We start from the raw sequence: 21583 nt of genomic DNA on the forward strand, positions 1-21583 counted from the left end.
CTCGCTTTGCATTTTGCTAGTGCCTACTGCTGTCAGAAGAAACTCTGGCTGTGCATTTAAAAATAAATGAATTGACTTCTACAATATTTTTTCAAGTTTTTATTTTGCATTTCAAGTTTTAACAATATAGAGGGGTAACAGCTGTGGTGTTTATACAAATGGCCTGTAGGTGTCACTGTACACAATAGTTATACTGTGAATACACAGTACTTTCTATACATCTTAAAGGATAAGAGTTGGTTACTGTTGAAGTGTAATGGCTGCATGAACCTGCTAATAAAACACTGTTATACTCTACTCATCCTCAGCTACCAAAACATAACATATTGGCAATGAGATATTGTTAGACAATTTGTAGTTGGTTTTTATTTTTTATTTGTGATTTTAAAAGTTATTTAGCTTTTTATTCAGTAGCTCTCCGGTTTACAATTTCAGTAATCTGGTTGCTAGGCATAGAGGCAGGACAGACAATTACTTTCACTTTCCATTCTGCACTTCCTAGATTTTACAGCCCTCCCCACATTTCCCCTTCCTCCTCACCATCTAATGTGTCGCCAGTGCTTGGGCATAGACATCGGGTGCCCCATTCTGGTGCACAAACAAGATTTTTCCATGATGCAAAGTTTGTCTAAATAAAAGTGTTCACAAAATGGCGCTTGCCTGTGTGATTTGATTGTAATTTCCAAGACTAAAGGAATCAAGATTTAAATACTTTATATAGTGTAAGTGAAGCTTATTTTACTTGATTAACATCATAAGATAGGATTTGGAATTATTTCTTATGGTGACAGGTCCCCTTTCATGAGAAAGTACAGAGATGTACAACTAAACGGATTAAAGGGATGGAAGATATAAACAATGACGGTCAAGGCTTAGGTTGTTGTCTCTGGAGATGACATGATTACGATGTACAAATACATTAGAGGACATTATAAACAGATAGTGGAGGATCTTTTTCCCATATTAAAGATCAACGCACCAGAGGCCACCTCTCAGACTTGAGGAACTGACCTTTTCTGTGAGGTTGTGATGGCAAATTATATTTATGCCTTTAAGAGTAGTTTAGATAAATGCTTGAACAGGCATAATATCCAAGGCTAAGAGCTACAGTTAGTATAGGTTTTGATATAGTGAATAAAGTACCCCCTCTTGTATATCATAAGGATATTATAAGTTACCGAGGAGTTTCATGACCACCATGTTTTTATACAGGTCATGGAACTCCGAGGTAACTTCTAATATAATTTACAAGATATTCATAGCTTTTGTGTATTATATATATAGTTTATATGTGTAAGTGTGCAGATGGTTCTGAATACAGTAAGTGTGCCTGTACATGTAACATAGTAAGTTAGGCTGAAAAAAGACACACGTCCATCAAGTTCAACCTTTTAACTCTATTTTAACCTGCCTAACTGCTAGTTGATCCAAAGGAAGGCAAAAAAAACCCATCTGAAGCCTCTCCAATTTGCCTCAGAGGGGAAAAAAATTCTTTCCTGACTCCAAAATGACAATGGGACCAGTCCCTTGATCAACTTGTACTATGAATTATCTCCCATAACCCTGTATTCCCTCACTTGCTAAACACCATCCAACCCCTTCTTAAAGCTATCTAATGTATCAGCCTGTACCACTGATTCAGGGAGAGAATTCCACATCTTCACAGCTCTCACTGTAAAAAACCCCTTCCAAATATTTAGACGGAACCTCTTTTCTTCTAATCGGAATGGGTGACCTCGTGTCAGCTGGAAAGACCTACTGGTAAATAAAGCATTAGAGAGATTATTATATGATCCCCTTATATATTTATACATAGTCCAATTTTGGACGCGCGTCTGAAAAGTCACTCACTTCAATCTTGACGCTGGCGTTAAAGTCAACGTGCGTCTGAATAGTGTTGACGTGTGGCGATTTTGACACGAGCCACTTTTCATACACGCGTCCAAAATTCAGACAAATTTTCATGGGAGATTTGTGAATTTATTCGCCGCGAATTTGTCACTACTTAGCTTCAAATTGCCAGTTCGGGCAATGGGGATCATTTAAAGGGCTTGAACTTGATGACTTGAAGATAGTCTTTTTTTTTCAGGCCAACTTAAACTTTGTTGCTTTGAATGTATAACGGAAAGTTGCTTAGAATGACATTTTCTGTTATTATGCAGAAAGCAGGTTTTAGGTGGAGGACCCTTTTCATTAAGCTTTGTATATACGCCAGCCATGTTGTTTATAGGGAAACTGAGTGTGATTCTGAGAACAGTATGCAGGCTGGTGCCAAGCTGGTTTGCTCTTCTTAGGCTTGGCTAAAAGAAAGGGATTCCCCATTTGACTTGGGCTGACTCCCACATTCATGCTTATTGTACTTCCCTCCCTCCGCACTCACTGCAGCTGGTTTTGGAGACTGGGATGAGTGCAGAGGTCTGGAATCTGATGTGGAAATGTTTCACCAGCAGCTAGGAAAGTGGGCAAGGGATGTGCGTAACCACAACAACACGGAACACAAACGTGATCCAGCTGACGAGAAGAGAGGTGTTGTAATGCACCCCTCCCTGTTTAATATGGAGACTTCTGGGAAGGTGACACATCTCGGGATCCCTATATGGGGGTGGGAGGGGTAGACGGGATTTTGCTTGGTATGAGGCTGCATCATTCATAACCTTATACAGATGATGCTGTTGGGGTAACAAGCGTTGCTAGTGTCTCAAGAAAAAACACAGTTTCTTAGATGATTTTTTAAGTACATTAAAACTACTGTCTGTTTTTCCCCTTTTAGGCATACATGATTGGTATTGTATACAAAGCAGCTGTAGAGGAGTTGCCGTGTATTGAGGAGCTGTAGTTCAGCAATACCTACATGAGTGATCCCGGACCAGTCCAACGTGTTACTATTATTAGCTGCTGAGTAGTAGCTGTATGAGTAGAATATATCTCAGGCATTGCAACACAGCTGTACTATAGGCATGCTATAGATTAGGCCCTCCAGCTGTTGTTGTACTGCATCTCCCTAGCATAGCCAGTGAAACATTCTTGGAGTTGTAGCTGAACAACTGGAAGGCTGCCAGTTTAATTGATATAGATAAAAAATCTCCCGCTGCATACCTCCCAACATATGCAGCTGGGCCACGCCTGTTCAATGGCCACACCCCCTAATTACCATGTCCATTTTACAACATTTGGCAGGTTATGGAAGTTTGGAAACATTTCTGGGAGTTTTAGTGCAATGTTTTATGCGTTGTAACAGTTTTGCTAAGGAGAGTGAATTGCCCTTTAAGCCGCTTGTCTCAGTTCTCCCAAGAGACCTGCTCATCTTAAATAGTTACAATTGTTTCTTTGCTTATCTTAAATTGTTACAAAAGTGCAGCTGCTGAGTGTTCTGGGCTCTCTGCGAAAAAGCCCTTTATTTTAATTGTTTCAGAAATCTTTTTCTCGAGTCAGGAGATCTAAGAGAAAGTTGGGATATTCAGGGCCGGATTTACATAGCGGGAGCCCCTAGGCCCGCTGTCGTTCGTCGCCCTCGCCCCCCTCCCTTTTATTTGCTTAAATTTCCATCATCGAGACTGGAGCAATTGGGATTGGAGCACATGAGATTTAAAAAACTGTGCATCCCCAGTGTTTTTGAACCACTGTTGGTGTGGTTGGGCAGCATGCCGTCCCCTAAAATCCTGCCGTCCTAGGACTTGGTGGCCTCTCCGCAAATCCAGGCCTGTGGACACTTCAGTAAGAAACCCGGGATTGCGGGCTGACCTGTCAAAATCGGGACTGTCCCACAGAAAACAGGACAGTTGGGAGGTATGCAGCTGTTTCCCTACAACTCCCAGCATTCACAGCAACTACAGGCTGCCAGTAACAAAACAGCAAAGACTAAACATTTCTGATCAAGATGGGGAGAGCGTCACGGAAATACAATTGTAGGCAGGCACTAATCCGGAGTAGGATCCAGGTGCCCAAAGTTTAGATATTACAAAAAGTTTTATTTTACATTATGTTAAAAAAGCCTTACGCATTTCGTGTCGCCCAAGGACACTTATTCATAGGCCCCAAGATGGGGAGGGGTTAACTTGAATTTTTGCTTTGAATTTCAAAGCAAAAACCATGTTGTGTCCCTATAGGGAAGCTCTGGGCAGATGTTACTGCTTCATCTAGAACATATGGTGGAGGCTGTACGGTAGTGGGTTAAAGAGGTTATCAGTTGATGTTGATGTTGTGTGACCCTTAACTTTCTAAGAAAAGCCCCTCAGGGAGGTGCAGCAGCAGAGCCATAACTTTAGAACTGAATGACATGTTCCTACAGGTACTGAGCTTCCCATTAGGCAGCGGCTGCACAGTTTCCTTTCCTGGCACCCCTGAATGGGAATCTGTTTGTTTCCTCTTTGCTGCCATTACCTTGGAAACGAGGAAATGTGTGGAGGGCGGCGCTACCAGGAATATCATTATCTGAGTGACGCACAGGCGCCATTCATAATCCTGAAACAGGAAAGGATGGTTTCCCATAAGCTATTGAGACACGCCTGTTAACTCTGCGTGTGTCAGCATTCTGCGGCCTACACTGGAAACCTTTGTGTGCTGCAGAGAACAAATGAGGTTAAAAGGGAAGCCGATTAAATAAAAAAAAAAGAAAATTGCATAATACCGTGAACTGACAGACAACGAATCTAAAAATATTCTCTACTATGAGCTTAATTGTGCTTTTAGAGTCTATGTTTGTTTAGGGGAGCTTTTACATAATACACAAAAGGAGTGCCTCATGTCTAGTACACTCAGCTCTGGCAGAAGTAACCCTGGAGACATTTCCTCTAAGCAGATGCTGCACTTCCCTTAAATATTAACAGTAAAGTCACTAACCCCCATGGGGCCCGGTTGCAGGCCGTGCAGCAGGGCTCCCCCAACCTCCCTCCATAATAATTTATTATTACATCTATTTAGCATTTTTTTCTCATAGAAATAAGGAATGACCATGAAATAGTCCAAATGTTTAGCAGCATGAGGGCCCACTAACACCTGGGCCCACCGGGAGTTTTCCTGGTATCCCAGTAGGCCAGTCCAACACTGCCACTGATTATAAATACACACAGTTTATAGATAGGGCTTGTCTGATACCCCCCTCTCTCTCTTGCTTCTCTGCTATGGAATGTCCCACAGACACAGATAGCAACTGAACTTTCTGTCTAATAAGACAAGGTAAATGGAAACTCTTGTTTATGTATAAAGGCAAGTATGTAGAGAATAAATGTTTTGGGGCATCATAAAGAATGTCCTAATGCATATATACATAAAAATAGGGTATATTTTACCTTTAAAGTCCATTTTGTCCTACTATGCAGAAGGAATATATAACTTTTTATCATTTTATGGATGGGCTTTCTGGAATGGCATGATCAACTGCAAGTGAAATAGGCTGGCAATAATTTAATCTGAATATTGTTGGAGGAGTCCTTGGATTTGTAGCTTGGCAAGGGTTGACTGCCAATGGTTTAACATCCTTGTGTATCTATTTGTCCTATTATGTACTGGTGGCTTCCATTGTGATTACAAGTGGCAACCTCAAAGACACACACACATTGAAAACAGACGTATTACAAAAAGTATTTTTTATTATAAATTACTGAAATGGATTTCTTTGTGTTAAATATAAATATGTGCAAATTTTCTCCTGGGGATGTTGCCCTTTTATGGTGGTCGTCATGTAAACGCGATTGAGGTCAGTGCCCTCTGAGGTCTCACCCAGCAAAGGCACACGTTTCTTGTGCAAAAAGAAAAAAATATCTTGGCGACGTCACCATTCATTGTCCAGGGTTCAAGTCTTTTTGTATTTCTGCCGATGATAACGATGTAACGAGCAAATGTATATCGGCCCAATGCTTGTGCATGAGTTCAGTCTCTCCTGGAGATAAATACGTAGAAGCTGCCATGTGTATAGCTCTACGTGTACTGGCAATGCCCTGCAGTGTGATAGATACTGCCCTCCAGGGAATTTGATTAAGGCTGTGCAGGTGACAATGTAATAAATAAATCTTCCAACATTCAGTGCAAAACAGACCCTGGGTTCTAGTAGAGTTTGCCGGGGAGGGAACCAGAACCAAGGCCCTTAAAGCAGCCGCCATCATTTCCACCACTTCCCTGTGCGCCCGGCGAGCAGGGTCATCTGAGAGGTAAAGGGGAAGTGTCTGATGGGCACATACTGTGTTTCATTAGACAGTTCTTATTGCAGATGCTTCATCTCTGAAGTAATACTTGCCATTTTGCGTTGGGTACTTGAGTTGAGTACTTGTTTTGTCTCAGGCTCTTTAATACTGAACAAAATGTCCTTTGCAGGCAAATGTTGTTTCTGTGGATCCACTTTGCCATAATTTTTTCTTGATCTCTGTGCCACTGCTCTCTTCTTCCTAGGCACCGGGAACTCTGTGTGGCACAATCCACTCTGCACAACTGAATTTAAATTCCTGTTGATCGTTTTCTTTGTCTACACTGGGGAGTCATATTCCTGCAGAAAGTCTTTTATGGGCAATGGAAGCTGCTCTTGCCCTTCACCCCCCTCTAAGGTACCATTCACGGCCTTTCTACATAGGTGCTGTAGAGAAGACACATTGGTTGATAGTGGCCGTGACAGAAGCAAGGGGACACGCTCCCCTCCAGAATAAATGTAATATGCCCGTTTGGAGCCACTGCTACTGTCCTTGGTTGGCATATAATGGCACAGCAGCTTTAAGACACAGTCAAAACGTGGTACTGGCTGGGCACTGCGTGGTTCAGTCTGCAAGGAGAATCCACAAGGCTCACACTGGATGCGTAGGTTCTTGGTGCCAGACTCAGTTTTGACGCTGAGGGTGAAGAAGTGCCGCCGGTCGGAGCTGTCTCGGATCAGAAAAGTTCCCGCAGGTTCAGTGCTCAATAGTAGGTTTGCCTGGCTCCCTGTTACGGTGCTCCAGTAAAAACCACTCTCTTGGAGTTTGCGCACTGCAGTCAACACAAGGTTGTACTCGCTGCAGGAAGAGAAGGTCTTAAGCCGTAGACTAGAGTCCAATGCCCGGCTCATGCTCGGGAACTTGCTCTGCGTTACCATGACGGTTGGAGCCAGTGTTGTTAACGGAGTGTGAGCTAGTCCTTTGGCAAGTGTTATTGAAGGATCGGGTTCAGTTCTTCCGCACAGCAACACACTGAAAAGAAAAGAAAGAATATGAGTATTCAATGCATAAAAACAACTGTGAATGAACATTTAATCAACAGCTCTCGAGTGTACAGTGCCGTATTGGAAGGGGCCCCCTAGCTGGAATGTGGGCTGTGCAGTTTCTTGGAAGTATGAATTCATGACAGCTGCTGCTGCTGCATTGTTTGGGATTTGCAGTAAATGGACTGTGTGTGGCTTCAGGCTTGAGCTGATACAGGAAAGTGCCTGTGCAACGGTGGCTGCCTAAAGGGTTAATAGTAGGTTATGGGATTTGCTACAAAGAATCAATAGTGTGCAACCTCACAAACAGTAAATCACATGACCAAGCCATATATGCAAACCAACACATGCAGCCTAATTTACAGCATATCGTATAGGACTAGCACTTTTAGCTCCAGCACTGCAGTATGGCATCACCCACTGCTTTATAGAAGTGCTCGTCTGAAGCATGTATGAAGGTCTTGTACCGTGGATTTGTCATTCATCTATTTAGCATTTATTATTTGGGGACAGTCCTAGACTTCAACTACAGCTCCTACTGTCCTGCCACTTTAAAGATGCTGAGAGTTACAGTTAAGCCTAGGTCACTGTTGGGCAAAGACTTGACATTTAAAAGATATACGTTTATTAAAACTGCTAGAACAGAGTCACAACAAATTGCTGTACTACTATTTGTATGTCTAAAAAATATACATTTGAGTATACATACGTACTGATGAATTAACATTTTTTTAAAAATTATTATTATTATTTTCTACCATAAAATATAAAAACTTAAAGACCACCCCCCCCTCGAAGCCCCTATAAGTCCATAATCAATACCTTACCTATATGAAATACTCAATTCCCGCAGCTATAGAGTGAGCAGAGTCACAATAAAGATATTCAAAGGCAGATAACAAATAAATCCCAGCTGTTTCAGACAGTATCAGATCCCTGGGGCGGTCGCGGTATAGTCCAAGTTGTGTTAAAAAGTGTATGCTATTGCTGTCTCACAAGTTCCACATTAGTTCTGAAACCCCATGAGCTCACACACACCTTCTTATATGGTGAACAGCTCCTCCTTTCCCCCGCCTGCCCCCCCCCTCCGGCTGGCCTATTCCTGGAAGAGGCTCTTCCTGTAATGTTAAAGCTGTGTGTATGATACACAGAGTTGTGACGGCAAGCTTCCAACTCTAGACTCCCTATTCCTGGCAGGGCTCAGAGATCTGGCTTCTCCTGTCTGTAACTGGCTGTTCTTCCAAGAATCTGCAGGACACACACAGGCACTGACTCTAACCATGTGTGGCCCTAAACGGTTGGCCCTTGAAACAAAAACAAAACCAAAAGAACTTCTGGCACTGTTTCAACCATTATGACATAAAAATCTATTTGGCGGTCACAATACCAAATCAGAAATCTTTATGGGAAATTTTATCTGCAATAAGAACGGGGCTTTTGGCTTCTTTAATATTTCACATTTTCCTGCTAGCACTTTACCAAATACTGTACTTTTACACTGTAGAACTTCAGCACCGTCTCAGCGAGTTTATTGCCTAATGTCAAAATGAGATGCAGAATTCTTGCAATGTATTTCTGGTCATCAGACCGGTGTGTTAAAAAACACTGCACATTGGTGCAAGACTATCCATGCAGCCTGCAATGCTGGGAGCTGGAGGGCAGCTAGCTGCACAGCTCTGGCCATATTTTAAAAATAAATGGGTTGCAAGTGTCTCATGGATCTGTTTCACTATTTCATTATTACGATTAGAAGGCTTGCACCTTGGTTCCAAGTAGCAAAACAGACCATTGCATCACCATTCATTTTTATGGAATCAAGTGGAAATCTGTTATACATCCATTTGTCATGCATGTTTTATACATTTAAAAAATGTACATTTGCATCATACCTGATGAGGCTTGTAGAAGAACAAGGATGGATGAATGCACAATCTAACCTAGGCTATAGTCTAGGGGCCCAGTTGGATCAGGGGCTATCTAGCTTTTTTTTCATTATTTCTATTTTCTTTAAGCGCTGGTGAGTATGCTTGGGTGCACCAGGTGGGAGAAGAAGGCAGGCAAGGTGCATGCATAAACCTGGATGCGTGTAGCTCCAGATACATCACTGGCACCCACTGAACTCCGCCCATGCTTGGGTGCATTTGTGCCTGGATCTGCATGCATCTGGGCCCAGCAGCAGCCTAGAAGGGGGGCCTGTGTGGATGAAGCCTAGGGGCCCCACATGTCATTAATCCGTCACTGTAGAAGAGCATAGCGCAAGTTAGTACCTGGATCAGTGATGGTATTGGTGTAACTAGAGGATTACTTCCCCTCCACCCTAACACAACATGCAAGAACTTGGCACCATAGAAATGTGGGACTTGTTGGCAATGCTGTGGGTATCCAAACTTGCTCCACCAGGTAGAGTCCTGCAACGGGTCGGGTACCCTGTGGGTTGCATGTAGAAGTTCAGGGTGTGGGTATAGACGTGGGTCAGCGTGTTTGCGGGTTGGCCGCGGGTCTTCTCAATAGCGGTTTTTACTCCTTTTTTCTGATCACGCCTACTTCCGATGATGTCACTTCTGGTTTACAATGACAGCACTTCCTGATTCTTGATGGTCAGCGGGTCGCGTGTCCGGGTTGCAGATAAGGTACTTGCGGGTCAGGTAGCGGGCCCAAGCTGGTAAGAATGCGGGCTGCGGTTCCGGGTTGCGGATTACAAGTTGCGGGTACGGGTTGGGTGCAGGTTCCAAAAAATGGACCCGTGCAGGACTCTACCACCAGGTGACAGACCTTGACACACAACCTAGGTGGGAATTGAACGATCGTGCATCTAATGATTTTTCGGCAGAAAATTGATCGCCCAGGTTAGAAAATTTTCATCGGTCACAGTGAAATCTATCTATTGTCCAATTGATTGCAGGGCCAAGCAGGCAGCTACCCTCAGTTTTCCTGGCTTCAACTAGACAACATTGCTTGAAATGATCTTTGGACAAATCATACATTTAAACGATTGTTTCAAGATATACTTGGTTACGATAACAAAAATATCTTTTAAAAAGCCTAACATCTATGGCCAGCTTAACACCTCCGTGCGTTCACACCCATGTTAGACCAGAGAGGCTTTTTACATATGGAAAGCATGCCGACTGCCATTGTTTCTAAAGAATAGAAGATTAAAATACAAAACCTTACTTTATTAAATAAGTTTATTAAGTTTATGTGCTATTAGTGGGGGGGGCTAATGTGAAAAATACAAGTACTAATTGCATGTATTTGTGGATCTTTTAAAACACTAATTGAGTTTACAACAGGCACAAATGAGTACATTCACTGTGTACCTTTTGCTGTTTTTCTTACTTAGCAGGTGAATTGTAATTACAGTGGCGGCAGTGATGTTCCCACTGTGTGGAAAATATAAATTGTAGGGATTTAATAAGACTTGTTTTTTTCCTGTCTTTTATTTGGGAATCAGTCGCACACCCAAGTGACGTCAGTGTTGCAGCTGGAGTGCTGGGTTCCTGCCAGTAGTCGTGCCAGTTATGGGTTTATTTTGGTTATTCTCAGTATCTGGGTAAAACAAAATAGAAATGTATTTGTTCAGCACATAAAATGTTTTAATGAGCATTTAACGAGAAAGCTATGTGCTTTATCAAAGTGCTGTACAGGTATGGGATCAGTTATCTGGAAACCCATGATCCAGAATGCTCTGAATTATGGGAAAGGCTGTCTCCCATAGACTCTATTATAATAAAATAAAACAAATTTTTAAAAATGTTTTCCTTTTACTCTGTAATAATGAAACAGTACATTGTACTTTATCCCAACCAAGATATAATTTATCCTTCTTGGAAACTGAACCAGTCTATTGGGGTTATTTAATGTTTACATGATTTTCTAGTAGACCAAGAGTATGACTAGGTATGAAGATCCAAAGTATGGAAAGATCTGTTATCCAGAAAACCCCAGGTCCCCGAGCATTCTGGAAAACAGGTCCCATACCTGTACTACTCTTTTGTATTTTATAACATTGCACCGTAGAGACTGTGCTGAACAGAACCCCCTTTCTCAGATTCCGGCCTCTACCATTTGTTACTCCACTGGCACAAACCATTGCCTTGTAAATGGCTCCCTCGGGGTCCAACATGCACCACTTTGCACATTTTCCTTCCTCTAGACACCTTCTTAAAAATCCAGTCCAGTTCTTATTGGCTGGTGGTGACCCCACTGTACCTTGACAAAATGCAGTGGTGTAAGTGCCAAGAGAGCAAGGACACTTGCTAAATGAGAGGTAAATCTGCCACAGACCATGTTTCACTGTGTGTGTGGGACGGTGTCACAGATCTAGGTCTCCTCAACAAACAACCTTTTTATTGACACAGCAAAATTAAGAATAATAAAGGAACACTATAGTCTAGGGACACTGGATTGTGGTTCCTGGAAAATTCCTATTTTTGATTATACTTGCGTCATAAAAGCTGTTCCTTAAAAAAGGTCACTTTTGCATGAAGAATGTAGGTCTATTGTTTTTGCTGGTAACACTTGAAGAATCTGTTATGCCTCAGCACTAGATGAGTGACATTCATGTATTTCCTGGATGACACACCTCTGTAGCACACAGTTGCGGTTAAAGGCCAGAGATGTACAAAAATCACCTGGGTGCTTCATTGATGCAATGTGAATGTAGAATTAAGAAAGTTGCACAAACACCATATAGTTGCAGGTGAGGACAGGCACGTTTCAGGGGCTGAGGCAGCAGCCCCAATGCCGCCCCTCCACCTGCTCCGCTCTTCTAACTTCTAGCGTCGGAGCGGGTGGAGGAGGGGCCGCATCGCTAGTGCAGTGAGCGCTATTCCGCTCGCTGCACTAGAAGAGCCGAATTTCCATTTTAAAAAACGGAAATTCGTCTCTTACAGTTACCAGAGGCGGCTTTTTGCCGCCCTTGGTAACTGGCCGCTCCGTGCCGCCTGAGGCAAGATTATCACCTTGCCTCATGGCCGGAGCGGCCCTGGGTGAGGAGCTTACCCCTTTTATTGTGACGACCTGTGCATCAAAGTTTCTGAGGGGTTTAAAGGAGAAGGAAAGTTGTTTCACACTTGAGGGTGGCAAATGTCAGGCACCCCCAAGCGAATGTATTTACTTACCTGAAACCCCGGGCCAGTGCTCCAATCACCAGAAAACTGCACCAGCCCAGGGTTATTCCAGCGAACACCACACAGTGCTCCTCTTCTGGCTTCTTCTGTCTCCAAATTTCCCGGGGCAGATGCGTGCGCAGTAGATGGAAAAGCCGACTTCAGTCTTAGGGTAGGAGTACACGGATGTTTTCGGTGCGTTCCAACAAAACACCAGCGACAAATCGCATGCAATCCGACAGTAGTGTTGTGTCGGATCAACGCTGCAACTTCATCCGATAATGCATTCACGTACCTCATAAGTGAATGTCAACGCTGCGACTTCGGATCAACGCTGCGACTTTATCCGACAATGCATTAACTTACCTTATTACCATTGCATGTGATTTGTCGGCAACGTTTTTTTTGCAGTACGTCGGATTGCGACGAAAACGTCTGTGTAGTCCCACCCTAATGCCCAGGTGCAGCCACAAGAAAGAAGAAGCTGGAAGAGGATTACTCCGTGGGGCTCGCTGGAATAACCCCAGGCTGGTGCAGTTTTCTGCTGATAGGAGCACTGGCCTGGGGTTTCAGATAATAAATACATTCACTTGGGGGTAACTAACATTTGGCCCAAGTGTGAAGCGACTTTCCTTCTCCTTTAACCCTTCCTTCGTCAGGATACAAACATTTGTGCTACAACATTTAAAGCATACAGGGCATCAGGGGCGTAACTATAGAGGAAGCAGACCTTGCGGCTGCAGTGGGGCCCAGGAGGTATAGGGGCCCCATGAGGCCCTAATTCATATACAATTTTAATAAATATTGGAGAAACAAGTCAACCTCTAAACATTTTGCGGGCCTGAGAAATAATTTGCTGTGGGGCCCAGTAATATCTAGTTACGCCACTGCAGGGCATACATAGTCCCATCCCATTACCCATAGTTCTCCAAGGTCAGTGTATTCCCAAAGTGAGGCTTGGCACGCATAGTCCTAAAACATTGCTTAAAGGCCAACGTTGATGCACAGGCGGTCACAATAAAAGGGGTAAGCTCCCCATCTGCAACAATATGGTGTTTGTGTGACTCTCTTAATCCTACATTCACTGTGCATATAAGGAGCCAGATGCATGGGTTTCACTGTACTTTGATACAGACTATGTTACATCAAAACATAAAATCTAAATTTTCTGTTCTGAATTTTGATGTTCCTGCCTTTTTAGGCAGTAGAAATGTCTCAAGTTTAAAGCCTGCAGGCAGGGAACTGTTAAACATAGTAAATTTGCCTGCTCTTGCTTCTCTGTACTGTAACTATACAAACATACGGTCTGCTTCTGGGAAGTCCGCTTCTGAAAACACAGCTGCTGCCTCTTCAGGTGAAATGCAAAGCATGGCCTCAAGGCAGGCTGATTAGATGCACGATTCAGCAGTTAAAGAGTGCTAACTGCACGCTCGCTCTAGCGCTCTCTCTGCTCATACTTGGCAGCACTTTGTGGAATAGAAAAAAGGTTTTCCTGAAAAATAAAAGACCCATATTTCCTATGCGGGGAGTTAGTCAGAGCATGTACATAGAGCTCAGTGTGCTGAGACAGGGGGCCGGCCACATGGCCTCAAATAAACTTTATATTAGCTAAGGAAAAATTGCATCTCCTAATAAGTGGAAAACCTGTAGCATGAGTGGAGAGAAACCCTCATCTGACTTTCATACATTAACAAATTGAGAGACCCCTTTCCCCTGCCTTAGGGCTCTTACAGACGAGTGTTTGAAGCTGCGCTCCCCTGCGTTCTGTTTTTATGCGTTCAGCTGCAGGGGAGCGCAGGAGTAGACGCATTCCGTTTTTTTCATTGGGGCTGTACTCACACAGACGCACGTAGGCGCCGAACACAGGAAAAATGCAGCATGTTGCGTCTCAACCTGCGTTCAGCACCTACATGCGCCTGTGTGAGTACAGCCCCGTTGAAAAAAACTGAATGCGTCTACTCCTGCGCTCTCCCCTGCGGCTGAACGCATAAAAACGGAACGCAGGGGAGCGCAGCTTTTTTTTGTAACATCTGCTCATTCCCCCTGCCCATGATAATGCTGGTAACTTTTGCAGGCACTAAGCAATTTGGGCAAGCACTGGACATGCTCTCGTTAAACCCAAACAAACCCATCTCTCAGTAGGGAAAAGCGTTAGCAGCGAAGATGCAGTGAGATGGAACAACATATACAGGGCTGCCATTAGGGAGAGTTGTAGGGGGCCCCGAGGGTAAGGGGGGCCCGGCCACACCACACTTACTTGATTGCCCCCCATCTTTCTGAGAGCTGCTGACTTCGGGAAGGCATGGACGTTTAAGGGGCCCTGGCCACCAATTTAGGCCACCAATTTTTTTTTTCTCATGTGGGGTCCTAGCCACCAATATTTTTAAATGGGGGGCCCTGGCCACAAATTTTTTTTTTATGGGGGGCCCTGACCACCAATATCTTTTTATTTTTTATTAATATGTGGGAACCCTAGCTGCCAATAATTTTTTTGTTTTTTTACTGTGTGGTGGGGGGCGGACCTGTGGGGTGGGGGAGGGCGGACCTCTAGGTGGGGCTTGCGGTGGTCGCAGCCCAGGGAGCCCAGGAAATTTTGTTGTATAGGGCCTTGCAATTTCTGATGGCGGTCCTGAACATATATGTTCTGACTAACAGAGAGCTGTTTCACATGACAAGGCCTAATGAAGTGTCATAATGGGTTTTCACGTGTTTGATTTTGCATAATCTCAGCAGCTGCCATTATACAAGTGCTGCAATAAAATTTGCCTTTTACAATATGTCTTTGAATAGCCACTTATTGAAAATAAAGTGATGGTGATACAACAATTTAGCAAATTCTCCTATAACAATACCATTGATGACCCTAGCACAGGGGTGCCCAAAAGGTAGATCGGGATCTATCAGAAAACCTTTAGCTGGTGATCAGTAGATCTCAAGACACTGTCAACAGCTTGTTTAAATCACCCTCCTGCTTTTTATTCAGATATTTGTTATGTTATGGTTACATACAAAATAGTTGTTTGTTAAATATAGCAATATACATTTTCTCAAAAATCAATACAGGTATGGGACCTGTTATCCAGAATGCTTGGGACCTGGGGTTTTATGGATAACTAATCTTTCCATTATTTAGATCTTCATACCTTAAATCTACTAGAAAATCATGTAAACATGAAATAAATCCAACAGGCTGGTTTTGCCTCCAATAAGGATTAATTATATCTTAGTTGGGATCAAGTACAAGTTACTGTTTTATTATTACAGAGAAATTTTTTTTGCTACCAAATGTCAGAAATGTCACGTAACTTTTTTTTTCATAGGATTTGTGATGCTTATGCTGCACATAATCTCAGACATACACATTTTGAGATATTACCTCTGCAAAAAGCCACGTGATTCCATTCAACTATCATGGGGAGTAGTATGAGATCATTGCTGCAGGTTTACAAAAAAATAAAAACAAGAGGACATTATTTGTCTCTCGTTTGAATCTACCCTGAATAATTTGGAACGTGTTGATAATCATAGTCTACATGCCACTCCAGGTCCACAGTGGGACAACGTGGCTGAACTACAACCCACTTGCACACATTAAAGACTTTACTACTGGTGTAACAAGGAGAGCAGCTTCCCTGAGATCCTGGGCATGTGTGATAAACTTTTTACCATTTAATACCTTGTAAGGGCAATTATATTATTTTGTGAATAAATATTTAATTGTACAAACAATGAGATTGCTCCCCTTTTTTATTTTTTATATTTTACAGCAGCAAATTGCCATTGCCATTAGTGTTTCATGTGAAAATCTCAGAAGGACCTTGGTTGTCAATTCCACTTGACAATAGTCAAATGCCTTTCTAAATGACAGCTATTACTTTGAGTACTGTATGTGTCTTCACTTTTCACCTTCTTATCTGATTAAAGGCAACACCACACTAAGGGGAAATATATCTTATTTATCAGAAGAGATTACTTTCCTTTTCCTATAAAAGCTCAGTGAGTATAGCAAAAGTGATTCTCGTAGAGGGCCTTCTTTATTTTTGTTTCAATTAAAAGCTGCCATTTCTCTGCCAAAGTATTGATACAGTCTTTTATATTCTGTAAAAATAGACACAGTTATTTATTATGCCAAATTACAGAATAAATATATATCTAAATATTAGAAATATATTAAGCAACAAGGGTGTTAAAAGGCAGAATAAAAAAGTAGTCCAACTCAGACCTGCCGAGTTCATGTAAATCAATGGGAGAAGTCCCGAAGATATCCTAATGTGTGCTGGGTTTCACACAATAATCCAAAGATTTCATGGGCAATAATAATACAAAAAAATCAGTTATCAGGTATTGAATCCAAAAAATTCACAATTTTTCACGTTTTTATTTTGCGTTTTTTTTTTTTGCGAAAAATGTGTACATAAATAACAGGAAAAAATCTGTATGGATTTGGTCGGATTATTCTACTGAAAATTATCAGAAATTTTCGGAATTTGATAAATAATCCCTCAAATGAGAAAATAATGAATGCATGACTTATTTAAACCACACAAACCTATACAAACAAAACATACATAATAGGCAATTTCTCAGACCTGCTGGCCACATCTGCACTCTGAACTGGAGCTAAAAGTGGGTTCCACTGCGATTGGGTCTGAGGGGTATGTTAGCGCAGGCTAAATTCAAGTGGTGGGGGTCTGGTTTAAGATGAGCAGAATATGAGGAGCTGTCATGGACATGGGCTCCTTTTGCCTAGAAGATGTATTGGAGCTCACTCTATTAAAATCACCAGACACGTCTCTCTACATGCAGGATTTCTGCAAAAGGCAGTTATTTTGTTAAATGTTGTTTGTATTGGAATCAGTTATTTGAATGAGCTCTAATACATCTGCTACAAAAGGAAGCCCACCTATCCTAAAGGATGTATTGGATCTAACTGGCAAAGAATACCTGACACCCAACTCAGAATAAAGAGAAACGGATGCTGAGAGAGGGACAGTGAACATATACTTGATTATTTCAGAAATGATGTAGAATATTTCATTGATATTTAGAAAGTTTCTAATTTCAGTATGATGAATTTATATAAAATTTTCATTTTCGTTACAGTTTCCCAGAATTTGTGGCCATATTTTTTTTAGGCTTTAGTTCTCCTTTAAATAGGATATAACAAATATTGCTGCTGCCTAGCTTCTTCCTTGTAGCTGGATTGTCACTGACATCATGGCTGTGAGATAGTCTGTATGCTTTGCGTATGTGAGTGACAGATAAAGCAGGAAGAAATGGGGCTTTTCAGTGATAAACAGTCACATTTCTATAGAAAGCACACATCGATTCCCTTTACTGTACCCGGTAGTTTTTGAGCTGAAAATTCTATGTATGCCTTTAAGGGATTTCCCTAAGTGTCCCATATCTCATTCTGGCTCTCAGCCATATTGTGACGCCACTGGGAGGGGAGGTGACAGGGACAAAGGCCACTTTCACTATGCAAATAACACTTAGTATTATTAACCTACTCAGCACTAGGGATGGGCAAATTTTTTCCCCTTGTTTCGCCGCAGAAATGACGCTCATAGACTTGTATGCGGGGTGTAACAAAAACTTTTTTTGTCGCCCATAGACTTTAATGGGCGTTGGTTGACATTTAGCCGGCAGCGAATTTTTGGCGAAGCAAAACCAGCCAAATTCGCCCATCCATACTCAGCACTGAAGGAAGTTGCAGGCCAAATATGTGTTTTTGCCAATCCAGAGAAAGTCACACTGATAGTCTTAAATAACAGTAAAATATTTAAGCTCTATCACAAGGTTAAAGAACAAGTCAAGGATAATTCACTGGGAGTGCCATGTGCAGGCCCGGAATGGCAATCTGTGAGTTCTGGCAAGTGGGGCCGCTGTAAGATGCCATAGACAGTCATTGTGGAGTGGGTTGGTGGGGGACTGGTTGGGCCTCTGTGTAGTTGAAATGCCAGGGCCTATTTTGACTCCCAGTCCCTGGCCATGTGTTAGGCACTCCCCAGTGAATAAAATCACTTACTATAGACCCCAGGCTGGCACGTATATTCTCTGAACAGTACACTAGTCTGGGGTATTTTTATTGCTGCACTGCCATCTCTGTGGATCTTAATACGATCCTATTCATTGCCCATGTATGCCCAGTAGAGAACAAACCTGAACTTTAAAGTTAAGGTGGCGATACATGTACATACAGTATATTATCGTATGGAACAAAGTTTTATACAATATTCAGTTTGTTCATGGAGGGAGACTAGCCGGCCACTATTGGCAAAAGACTTGGATCGGCCAAAAAGCACATTGCTAAAGCAATCACCCAAAAATTGTTTCCCCCACTGGTGGTGCAGGTTAACAGAGGGAGCTATGCTCCCAAAATAAAATTATGTACAGTATTATTAAATTCAGTATATCAAGGTGCAAGCTTATTCACTTTTTAGTGAATAGGTGTACCTGCTGATTTCCTTAGGATCCTTTGCACTCACCTGAATAGCGAGCATGCATAGTACAGTAAGGAGCTAAAATTGTAAATAATACATGTAATAATTACTATCTTTCCTGTGACTATTGGGTGGTGTATTAGATTTGATTACAAAAATTAAGTGCCAAATCATCTGATATACAGTTAGAAACAATAGAATTCTACCTCTGACAATTCAGCAGTAAACCCTGGCCGAAATTCAGGCTCTTTCAAAGGCACCAGATCATTCTTGTTTTATTATGGACCATGCTATGACTGTGTAGCTTGTTTTATGGACTGTGACAAAGACTCACCCTGGTGGTATAGTGGGCTGGCGGGGAAGCCCGCCTCGCTGATGTGTTTTTCTTGGCTGCCGATTCCTCTATGGCGCGTGCGGCGCACTCTTCCTTAGTTTATGCACAAGCGGCGCCAACGTGATGACATCATCCCACAGGGCTGCGAAGTTTAAAGGTATTTAAAGGGACCTTGTGTATTTAAATATTGCCCGTTGTTTGGTTCGTCTTAGTGAGTTCCTGGGTGCCATTCCTGTTTGTTATCTGTATCTGATTCCTGTTTTGACCCCTGCCTGCCTGACTAATCCGACTTCTGTGATCCTGACCTCTGCCTGGTAACCGACTATTCTGAAATCTGACTATTCTGACTCGTGCCTGTCTGACTCATCTGATTGATATCCTGGTTTTGACTCTTGCCTGTCTTGACTTCGCCTGAATTCTGCCTGCAACGACCCGGCCTAGTTTGACTACGTTTTCTGTCTGCTCCTTGAATTGTGACCTTCTGCCCAAAAATACTTTGTTACGTTCGTGCCCCTCTGCTCGTCCAGAACCCTTAGCTTGGCTCCTCTCTTAATAAGACCTGGCAGCATCCAATAAGTCGAGGGTTCCTCCCGAGGTGAAAGGCGGCTGTTAAAGGTGGAAGCAAGAGCCGAGACCAGGGAGCCTAGCATTGGTTCTGGATTCTGGGTGCCGATCGTGACATGGACATTTCAGACTTTCTTTTTTGGCCTGGGGCGCCCAGCTCGCCTAGCCCAGCACTGGCATATATATATATATAATCTGATTGGTTGATTAAAACCAAAGTCCCACTATTGGAAATAAATAGCCAGACCAAAGTTACAGCATGCTGCCACTACTCATGACTGCGCACTGTATACTATGAAAACTTTCACTCGATTCTCATTCACATATACAATTAAAATCTGACTAACGAGTATAAAATGTATAAAATGTGACACCAAGATAACTTTAATGATCCACAACATTAAAGGGCGAGTCAACCCCAAAATAAAATTTGCCTTATAAAAGAAAACAGAATTTTAAGCCACTTTACAATATACCGTATTAAAAATGTTCAGGGCTTTAAAATTTTTTTAAAAAACAATTGCTATTGAAAGCAGCATTTGCTTAACTCCTGGTTGTTACGCGGAAGATGGATGCGTGCAACTCCACTGGAAGAATCTATGGCGAGGGTTAAGTATGGGCATTTCCTCGGGGGGTAGTTAGCCTGGGGGGAGGAGGAAGGGGGTTCTACCTGGGTTGGGGGGGGTATGGGTTTTTTCCCCCACAGGTTGAATTCTCCTTTAAGTTCCCCATAGACGCAAAGATTTTTCTTTGATGAATCCAACCAATCCATCAAATTATTGTAAAGGTTAGTGGGAATCAAACGATTGTGCATCTAACGATTTTTCCTCCGACAAAATTGATCGGGCAGGTTAGAAAACTTTCATCGGTCAACGTGAAATCTGTCTATTGTCCAATTGTTCGCAGGGCCAAGCAGGCAGCTCCCCTCAGTTTTCCTGGCTTCAACCAGACAACATCGCCTGAAACGGTCTTTTTAGTCGATGGACAAATCGTACATTGAAACGATCGTTTCAAGGTCAGCTGGGTCTAACGATAACGAAAAGATCTTTTAAAAATCTTTCCATCTATGGCCAGCTTTATTCTTCACTAGATTCTTCACCTCATACTGCTCAAAAACTCCACTGAGATTCTGAGACAAAACTATTTTGACGGCATCACCATTTTATTATAATGTGGGCGATGAACACTTCTTCGCATAGAGAGGTCACGTGTGTGCAGGAATGATGGACATTGCTTAGGGCGGGTGCATACCTCCCAACTGTCCCTTTTTCGGAGGGACAGTCCCTCTTTTGACAGCTCAACCCGCAGTCCCTCATTTGTACTGGAAAGTCCCTCTTTTCTCTGCACTGAACAGCCAGAAAAAAAAAACAAAGTTTCTAACTTAATTGGCTTTTAGCAGAGAGCCCAGAACAGCTAACAGGTGCAAATTAGATACTTTGTAACAATTTTGAGACACAAAAACACAGTTTAGATAAGGAGAAATATTTTCAAACTTTCATAACCTGCCAAATTTTGTAAAATAAACATGGTAATTAGGGGTGTGTGGCCACATAAAGGGGTGTGGTCAAGAAATTGCTGTGCTACGTGCGGGAAAAAAAATTTTGTCCCTCTTTTTACTTCCAAAATGTTGGGAGGTATGCGGGTGTATTCCACAAATTTCTTAACTGCATCAATACAGAACCATTACGAGCCTATTCCCCCTGGGCTGCCCGCCGACAGTTGCTTATCCAGCTCATTGTCCATTATAGTGAATAGAAATAAAGTTCCCCTTTAGCTGTGGGCGGAGCTCCATGGCTTAGTTTCCGGATAAGATGGCGGCGCCCGCAGCTCTGTGGAGACGGCTCGGTGGTCCCGGGCTGATCGCGCTACTCGCTCGGTTATGTAACCGTAACAGGAACCACAGGGGCAGGTATAGAAGACGCGTTAATGCAATAAAGTCTATTTCGCGGCGTCACTGTGAGGAGAACTG

At 42.6% G+C, this 21583-nt stretch overlaps 2 protein-coding genes across 4 annotated transcripts in view; one reads left to right on the forward strand and one right to left on the reverse strand.

Annotated features, from left to right (window-relative positions):
• Nucleotides 1–5568: 5568 nt before the first annotated feature.
• On the reverse strand, nt 5569–8187 carry socs3.S (suppressor of cytokine signaling 3 S homeolog). Of its 2 annotated transcripts, XM_018237266.2 has the most exons (2): nt 7990–8187; nt 5569–7151 (listed from the first exon to the last, which is right to left on the reverse strand). In XM_018237266.2, the coding sequence occupies exon 2, from the start codon at nt 7055–7057 to the stop codon at nt 6458–6460; it is 600 nt and encodes a 199-aa protein (XP_018092755.1). In that variant the 5' UTR covers nt 7058–7151; nt 7990–8187; the 3' UTR covers nt 5569–6457.
• A 13190-nt stretch (nt 8188–21377) lies between these two features.
• pgs1.S (phosphatidylglycerophosphate synthase 1 S homeolog) overlaps nt 21378–21583 on the forward strand; it is a 48479-nt gene continuing 48273 nt past the window's right edge. Inside the window, exon 1 of one of the 2 annotated variants that reach the window (XM_018237517.2) lies at nt 21378–21523. In XM_018237517.2, the coding sequence (XP_018093006.1) occupies nt 21426–21523 (98 nt within the window). In that variant the 5' untranslated portion in view covers nt 21378–21425. 2 annotated transcript variants of the gene reach the window in all.

The sequence above is a fragment of the Xenopus laevis genome, chromosome 9_10S (genome assembly GCF_017654675.1).
Source record: "Xenopus laevis strain J_2021 chromosome 9_10S, Xenopus_laevis_v10.1, whole genome shotgun sequence".
NCBI lineage: Eukaryota > Metazoa > Chordata > Amphibia > Anura > Pipidae > Xenopus > Xenopus laevis.

Coding starts and splice junctions, on each gene's coding strand:
- socs3.S (XM_018237266.2), bottom strand. CDS start 7,057: ATGGTAACGCAGAGCAAGTTCCCGAGCATGAGCCGGGCATTGGACTCT.